We start from the raw sequence: 8,158 nt of genomic DNA, 5'->3' as shown, positions 1-8,158 counted from the left end.
CTACAAGCTTTTCCTCTCCAATCAGAATCCCTCTCCTGGGTGGTCTGCACTCTTCAGCAGAAGTGACCATGCATCCTCCTGTCCCTGTGTTGGGAGGAAGGTGGGTCTGGAGAAGGGACAGAGCTAAGACGCTCCAGGAGCAGGGACGGGGGTTAGGGGGTCTACATCCAGGAAGTGGTCCTGGGTGGCTCTGCCTTCATTAACCCGAGGCCACTCAGGATCTTCACTCAGAAAGGAGGAGCTGCTTCTCTCATGGCGGGGCGCCACTCGGGGCGCTGAGAGCCCAGTGGGGCTGGGAGAAAAGCAGGCGCGAGGTTGCTGCGGGGTGAGGGTCAGATACTGCACGACATTGGTGAGGACAGGGGCAGAGGATGGCGCGTACCACCCACTGAATGCTGAAAGAAGCAGCTGACCACGTCATCTCATGTACACACCCCGCCACCAGCCTACAGGGAAGGCCTAGTCCCATTTACTGTCTTGCAAATAAAGCCACACGGGTGCAAGCTCCCATTTACTGAGTACTTGTCGCAGGCCGGGTCACCGCTGAGGCACACCGTCTCCTGGTCCCTATTGTACAGGGTTGGGTCTTCAAGATCACAGGGGTGTAAGCAGAGACGGCCACAGCGCGCTCTGCGACCCCTAGGTCCCCACGTCGGGGCGTTGGAAGTGGGATGAACCCAGCGGCTCGTTGTACAGACGGAGAAAAGCAAGGCCTGAGGAGGTCGGGTAACCTGTTCCAGGTCCCACAGCTCAGGCCAGATGCTGGGGAGGACCCAGCCACCCGGCCGCCCGGCTTCCTCCACGACACAACCACTTCCCCCGGCCACTCGTGGGTCTGTCTCGTAGGGAGCCCCTCGGAAGCACCCAGCGCGGCCGGCGGGACCGCGGAGAGCCGCTTGCCCGCCCACTTGGCTCTGAAGTCCCGCCCTATCCACGCTAACCAAGAAGCCATTCGGGAGGCCCCGCCTCCCCCCCCCCCGGAGGACCCCGGGCTAGGGGGCGTGGTTTCGCGTGCGCCTCCGCCGCGCGCCCCTCGCCCGGGAGCCGACTGCGCGCGCGCGCGCCGAGGCCGCGGTGGTCTGCGGCTCCCCCGCGCTGCCGGGCCTGGCGAGGCTCGGGTCGGGCAGGGAAGGGGCGGCCGGGCGGACTTGGCCCCGCGCCCTCCGCCCCCGTCGCCCCCGGCTCCTCTCGGCGAAACCCGAGCGCGCGTGCGACGCGGGGCCGCGTGACGCGCACCTGTCGGGGCGGGCCGCGCCTGCGGAAGAGGATGCGCAGGGCCCCAGCCTGGCCCGAGCCCGGCCCGTCGCGCCGCGCGCCGCGCGCCGCCGCCGACATTTCCCGGAGAAGCGGCCGGCTCTGACGGGCGAGATGAAGTAAGCTGCCTCCCCCGCTTGGTGTCCGGCTCCTTCGGCCGCGGGCGTTGTTGGTAGCCGGCCGGCGGCTGCGCGCCCGCGCGGGGCCGAGCCCGAGCCCGAGATCGCTGGGCCCCGCGAACCGGGAGGCTGGGCGCGCGCGGCGTGAGCTCCTCGGGCCTTTTGCTGGGAATCATCTCGCGTCTGTGCGCGGACTCCGGCGGGGGCCAGAGCCCGCCCGAGTTGCCTCCCAGCCCCGCGCCCTCAAAGTATCGTTCACTTCCTCCCCTGCAGATCCCTTGGCTGCAGGGGGCAGCCAGGCCCCTCGAGGCTAGTTTAGAAGGGCCAGCGGCGTTCCTTCTGCTAGGCTTTCTGGAAGTTGGTTCAGTGGGAGGAGGAACTCCCGGTGCTTTTTTCCCCCTGGGATCAGCTTAATCTTTGGCATTAGCCCTCGGGTTCCAATCAGCGTTTGCAAGACACCCATCCAGGGAATAGTTTTCCAGAAGTGGATCTGTCTGCATCCCTGAAAATCAGCTCACTTAAACTTGAATGTAGTCGGAAATGAGAACTTCTGGAAAGAACATAGACCTAAATTCTTTGCCCACCCAACCCCCTGTCCTCCCAACGGGGCCTGTGGCTCATGAAAGGGAACAAATTAGGGGAGACTGGTGTGGAGTGGGCATATTTTAAATTATTTTCTACATTCTCTGCAGTGATGGATGGTGCTTAGACTTTTTGAGCTTATGAGGCTGATCTTTTGGTAAGTTTTAGGACCACCTGAGATAAAAATGCTCCCTGTTTGGCATGAACAGAGCTCATTTTTCAGAGTACTTTGTGAAACTTTTCTTTGAGGTACATGACTGCCCCACAAATAACCACTCTAGGCAAACATTCAAGTTATTTTTATCCAAATACTGGAGTTCACTAAGTTACTCTTACAGTCAGATGGTTTTAGGTCATCTAAAAGGGAAGCCAAGAGGCACCTTTGGTCATCAGTGGCCTAGCCACTTCTCACTTTATTCATGGAATTTGAACAAGGTAAGATGTCACTGATGCCAGATTTCCCCGTGGATTCTACCAGACCCTAACCCAGGGGCAGAGCAGGAAGTCTGGTTTTGCTTTTTGCTTCCTTGAGTTGGGAGCCAGGTGGCTCTCTGTCTGGGAGAGCTCTTAACACTATTGCCCGCTAAAGTATTTTCACGGCCATGATCTGGGTTTTTTTGGCCCAGTGTTGAAATGAGGCGGATGGATCCCCATTTCACAACTGGAGAAGAGGCCCTGGGTAGTTAGGTGAAAGGCCTATGGCTACAGAGTGAAGGGGTTTATGCCCCTATTCTTTAGGCCAGATTATAAACCCCTCAAGGGCTGGAGTGGGGACTTTGAACCTTTTTAGCATGATATTTCTTTGATTTTTCATCAGTATGATTGGAAGGTCATGAAGCTGTTGATGAGCTGTTCCTTGGCGTTTTTTCTGTTGTGGGCTGCTTAATTAATCTTGTAGCAGTTCCAAGAAGCTAGCAAGAAAAGTACCTTTATCCATGCTGCTGTTGGTTTAATAATGATAGAAGCTAACATTTCTTGGGCGCTTGCTGTATGCCCTATCCTGCCACGTGCTTTATAAGGATTGCCTCATTTTGCGCTTCTTATTGACTTGTTTTCCTACTCTGTGGTTGCAACACATGAGAGAAGTAGACTATATACACCACCGTTGTTCCAGTCTCTTAGAGGAGCAGAATCAGTGTCCACACCAATACAGTGTTTTAAATTTCACCGCCTGGGTCTGTGGTCCGCGTTTTCCTGGTAGGTGGGAGGTCAGTGCTGAAGCCAGACTGCCCGTATTCACATCTGATCACCTCTGAGCTGCCCGCCCTTCAGTCATTTTTCCCTCTGTGCCACCTTGGTTTCCTCTGTACTCATTCTAAAAATGGGCATAATAGTGGTGCCTGTCTCATAGGTTTTGGCAAGAATTTAACTCCAGGGATAAATGTGAAGCTCTCATATCCGGTGTATAGTGAAATACTTGTAAATGTCTCTTTTATTATTAATAGTGTGACAGGAAGCTGTGTACTATGTCACAGCACTCGAGGTCAGCAGGAGGCATGTCTTCCTTCATGCCACCATTCCGACGCAGAGTGCACCTTCTGTGTGCCAGGCCCTGTTTTGGATACTGAAGAGAAGCACAAAACCCCCTGCCCTGGTTGGCACTCACATTCTTGAGGGGAGGGGCAGCAGAGAATAAACCCAACAAATACACTTTCCACAGACAGTATATTAGAGACTGATACGTACTGCGGAGAGAAAGCAGGGAGTGAGATGGAGGTGGGAGGTTTGCGGTTTTGCGGAGTCGGCTGAGGAAGCCTCACGGAGAAGGTGACATTTCAACAAAGAATTCAAGTCAGGGAGGGAGTGAACCGTGTGGACATCAGCAGGGAAAAGTAGGCCAGGCAGAGCAAACAGCAAGTACAAAGGCCCTGAGGTAGGAGGATGGGAGGCTGGAGCCCAGAGAGGGGCAACTGGCAGAAGAGATCAAGGAGGTAATGGGTAGGAGGCCATAAAGAGGCCACTGAGTGTCTTGTTCAGGGAAGGGCAGAAATGGGAGGCCAATTGGGTGGTTCCTACAGTAATCCAGACAGAGGCGATGGTGGTTAGAAGCAGAGTGCAGTTGTGGAAGGTGGTGACTAGTTGTTTTTTTTGATGATAGAAATTACAGGATTTGCTAACAGATTGGATGACACTCCCCCCCCGCCCCCCCACCCAAGTTTCTGCCCTCAGCACCTGGAAGGGTAGAGTTGCCATTTACTGAGGCTGGGGAAATCTGCATCTGGAGCAGGTTGGCGGAGAAGTCCGTTCCATTTTGAACATAGTGAGTCTCGTGGGCATCCAGCTAACAGTGTCAGAGTAGCAGTTGATTGGCTGAGCCTGGAGTTGAGGGGGAGAAAGCCCAGAATGGAGATGAAGACCTGGTGGCGTATGCTGGTAAATGTGTAACGACTCCGTAGGGTGGGGGTTGGTGACGGGGAGGAAGCCTGATTTACAGCATTTGCCAGTATCTGTGGTGCGATATTCCTGCGCTGGCCACGGCAAACACCCCAGTACAGAGTATCTTCGTCTTACAGATACAGTAGATGTCAATAATGTCAAGAGCACAGGTGGAGAGTAAAATGTAGTCACATAATTAGGAAATGATGAGCAATAATAAGTATTTATTGCTTTTGTTTTTAATACAGTTTATTTGGTTATAAACTTGGGCGATTTGGTTTTTAATAATGGCTGAGTTTAATAGCTGGCTTGAAAAATTCCTGCAAATGCAGCAGTTGAATCTTGTGTGCGGTACAAGGCGGCTGCAGCACCCCCCGGGGTCACAGGGACCCGAGGCACCTAAAGAGGTGACGGGTCTAAGGAGTCTCTGAGATCAGGGAGGGAAAAGGGCCCCAGAGCCTGATCTTGCAACTCTTGTCCCCAGTCTAGCCCCAAGGGGAAGGGGTACAGGTCTTACAGCAGCTGAAGGGCTTGGCTTGCATGGCCGTGTTTGGTGCTGATGGGCCCGAACAAGGAGAGGAGTGCAGGAAAAACGCTTGAGTGAGTGATTATAGACAGGACTGGGCACATCCCCTCCCGCTTTGGTTAGAAATGATCTTCAGTTTGAACTCTCGTTTACTCCCACACGTTCTTTCGACAGTTCCAAACTCCCAGGCTGTGATTTGAAGAAAACGTCCCTCCTTCCTGCTTGGCAAACAGAAGGTAGAGGTCAGAGGTGTCAGTGTGGTGTGGGGAAAGGGAACAGGGCTGTAGCAGCCACTGACCTTTAGCTCCCCGCTCCTTTCTCCCGCCCCTTGTGTGCTGGGAAGAGAGGACCAGAGCTGTTTCCGCCTGTGGTTTACCAGACACCGCCCTGCCCACGGAGCCCCAGCACACGCTGTGTCCGTGCTCAGACGGGTCAGGCCCGGCTGCAGGGGTGCTCCCCGGAAACAAAGACTGGAACCCTGATTCTGATCCAAACCCTCCGGCTGGCCAGGTCAGCGCTCCCAGCTTTGGGAATGTTGGCAGAGCTGTACTTTAAAAGGTGAGTCCCCCAGGATGCCTGATGGGCACCCCTCCGGCTGGGTTGGGGGCCTGAAAGATGCCCAGGGCTGTGGCCATGTGCCCCGTCAGGCCTGCCGCTAAGATGAGCCTGTCCGAAGAAGGTCTTTTCTCCTCCCCGGAGGCGACCCCCACGGCACCTGCGCTTCCGGGGTGTAGTGTGTTCCTGGCAAGTACCTTCAATAAGAATTATAGGGGCGCCTGGGTGGCTCAGATGGTTAAGCGTCTGCCTTCGGCTCAGGTCATGATCTCAGGGTCCTGGGATCGAGTCCCACATCGGGCTCCCTGCTCCTTGGGAGCCTGCTTCTCCCTCTACCTCTCTCTCTCTGTCTCTCATGAATAAATAAATAAAATCTTAAAAAAAAAAAAAAGAAAAGAATTGTTGTAAATGAAATTGCACCCTCCACACGCTTAAGTTAAGGCTTCAGAGAGTTTTGTCTGAGCTTCTGAGTGACACGTAGTTATCAGCCCCTCATTTCCTGTCGAGTCCTCTTTCCCTGGCCCTGCTGCCCACCCGGGTCTAAGGTGCTGAGCCCCTAACTGCCCCTTGCAAAGGCGGAGCGCTGGCATCTCCCTGATAATAGAGAGCTTGTCCCCCTCCCATGGGGAGCATGCGATCTGGGGGCAGTGAAGGGGCTGTCCTCCGCGAAGCCTCTTCTGTCGCAGACGAGGAACCAAGGCCTAGGCTAGAGCTCCTCAAACTTTTCACCAGTGGTTTTCTTATTTACTTACTCATTAAAAACAAGCCGTGGGTGCCTGGGTGGCTCAGTTGGTTAAGCGACTGCCTTCGGCTCAGGTCATGATCCTGGAGTCCCGGGATCAAGTCCCGCATCGGGCTCCCTGCTCAGCGGAGAGTCTGCTTCCCCCTCTGCCCTCTTCCCTCTCTGTGCTCTCTCTCATTCTCTCTCTCTCAAATAAATAAATAAAATCTTTAAAAAAAAAAAAAAACAAGCCGTTCACGGCAGTGTCAGCTGTTGGAAGGCCACCTCTGTGCTCGGGGCTCACTTTAGTGTGTAACTTTAGGAGGCGTCCTTGGGCAGGTCCTCCAGGAGCCAGTGCGGAGGTGGGAGGCCTTGCCGCAGAAGGCCCCGGGGGATGCGTGCGAGCCATCTGCTTTCCCTGTTGCCTCACCCCTGCTCGCGGGCTGGGGCCCCATTCTTTTTTCTTTTTTTTGAAGATTTTTATTTATTTGACAGAGACAGCTAGAGCAGGAACACAAGCAGGGGGAGTGGGAGAGGGAGAAGCAGGCTCCCTGCCGAGCAGGAGCCCGATGCGGGGCTCGATCCCAGGACCCCGGGATCATGACCTGAGCCGAAGGCAGCCCCTTAACCGACTGAGCCAGCCAGGCGCCCCTGGGGCCCCGTTCTTGACTTGGGTGGGCGGCTTCTCTGAGCCTGTTTGTGTCCCTGTTGGGGCAGCGGGGAGGACAGCTGTACCCGTCGTCGCTGTCTGCCCCCCCTCAGGGCAGGGCGTCGGGCCCGGGCCAGGAGTGGGACATGAATGCCAGTTTGCTCCTCTGTGCTGCCTCCTGCAGCCCCCGAGAGCAGGGGCGTGCGCAGGTTCTCCTGACAGCAGTGGCCTTGTGCCCTTCGGAGCCACGAGGGGCCTTCTGTTTAGCGAAGGTGGTTAACATCTGCGTGGGGAGTTGTGACCCGTGTCACCCACAGCTCATCCTTCCAACCCCCATTCAGTTCCGTGGCATTGGCCCTGCTTCATAGTTAGGAAATGTGGGACCAAACTGAGTAGGTGACTTAAGTAGATCCCACAGCTGGCAGGAGGTCTTGAGCCTGGTCCTCTGCCCCAAGTGCCACGTTCCCCCACTTGACTGAGGAAGCTGCTGAGCACAGTGACTGGGGGCTCCGGCTTTGGGACATGCCAGTTCTGCAGTCTTCCGGAGTGGGGGTCAAGGTCCTGGCCCTTGGGGCTCCCTCGCCTGCCTGTCCGGGCTCTGAGGTTCCTGAGCTCCTCCTCTTGTGCCCGGCACGTCCAGGGCCCTGGCTGCCTGTACCGGATCAGGAGCTCTGAGATGCAGCTTGCCAGCTGGAGGCTCCTCCTTCTCCAGGCTGTTCTCTGGGCTTCAGATTTCTCGCTGCCTCTTTCCCGCACTGACCTTGCAGCTTTTTCTTCCCTCCAGACAGGGGCCATTGCCAGTTCAGGAAGAAATGCATGAAGGGCCAAGGACGGGGATTGGGAAGCAGGAGAAGAAAGTAGAGTGGTCCTGCGGCCCATCTGATTTGGGAGTGAGTGTGCAGGTGAAGGGAGTGGACGGGGAAGCCTGGGAGGCCACGCAGCTGGTCCCTGGATCCTCCGGTTAAAGCCCCAGTAGTGGAAATGTCTGGTATGCAGATACTGCTGTTGGACCCTCACCTTGGTTTGGCTGTTGACTGAGAGAGATGAGGAAGAAGCAGAGGGAGAAGTGGGGTGCGGGGTGCTGCTGTCAGTCAGAAGGCAGCTCCGGTCCCTCAAGATGGAGGACAGTATAGGGATGCAGGAAGGTAGGCTGGCCAGGTATCTCTCTAAACCTCAGTTTCCCTACCCGAACAACAGATTAGAGCCTCATCGTTGAGGGTCGCGTTACTCCTTCATCTGGAAACGCCTGCTGTCAGTAATCTTGAGTCCTCCTTCCCTGCTCCAGCGCCCCAGGCTGGGCTCCATTGTCCCACTATTTCTGAGAGCCGAGTTGCTGACCATGATTACTTTCCCCATCACCACTTCTCCCTTTCCCT

At 55.8% G+C, this 8,158-nt stretch overlaps 1 protein-coding gene across 6 annotated transcripts in view; it reads left to right on the top strand.

Annotated features, from left to right (window-relative positions):
- Positions 1-1,072: 1,072 nt before the first annotated feature.
- H6PD (hexose-6-phosphate dehydrogenase/glucose 1-dehydrogenase) overlaps positions 1,073-8,158 on the top strand; it is a 29,869-nt gene continuing 22,783 nt past the window's right edge. The window contains exons 1-2 of one of the 6 annotated variants that reach the window (XM_035019864.1): positions 1,073-1,373; positions 2,066-2,112. In XM_035019864.1, coding sequence (XP_034875755.1) covers positions 2,072-2,112 — 41 coding nt within the window. In that variant the 5' untranslated portion in view covers positions 1,073-1,373; positions 2,066-2,071. Of the gene's footprint in view, positions 1,374-1,478; positions 2,113-2,152; positions 3,723-4,844; positions 5,416-6,778; positions 7,673-8,158 lie in introns of those variants that run through there. The other 5 variants (XM_035019865.1, XM_035019866.1, XM_035019863.1 and 2 more) reach the window with 5 other exon arrangements.

This window comes from Mirounga leonina, unplaced genomic scaffold (genome assembly GCF_011800145.1).
Source record: "Mirounga leonina isolate KUSES-001 unplaced genomic scaffold, KU_Mleo_1.0 Mir_173, whole genome shotgun sequence".
In the NCBI taxonomy this organism is placed as follows: Eukaryota; Metazoa; Chordata; class Mammalia; order Carnivora; family Phocidae; genus Mirounga; species Mirounga leonina.
Note: the sequence above shows the minus strand (reverse complement) of the source record. Positions and strands in the feature narration are given on the sequence as shown.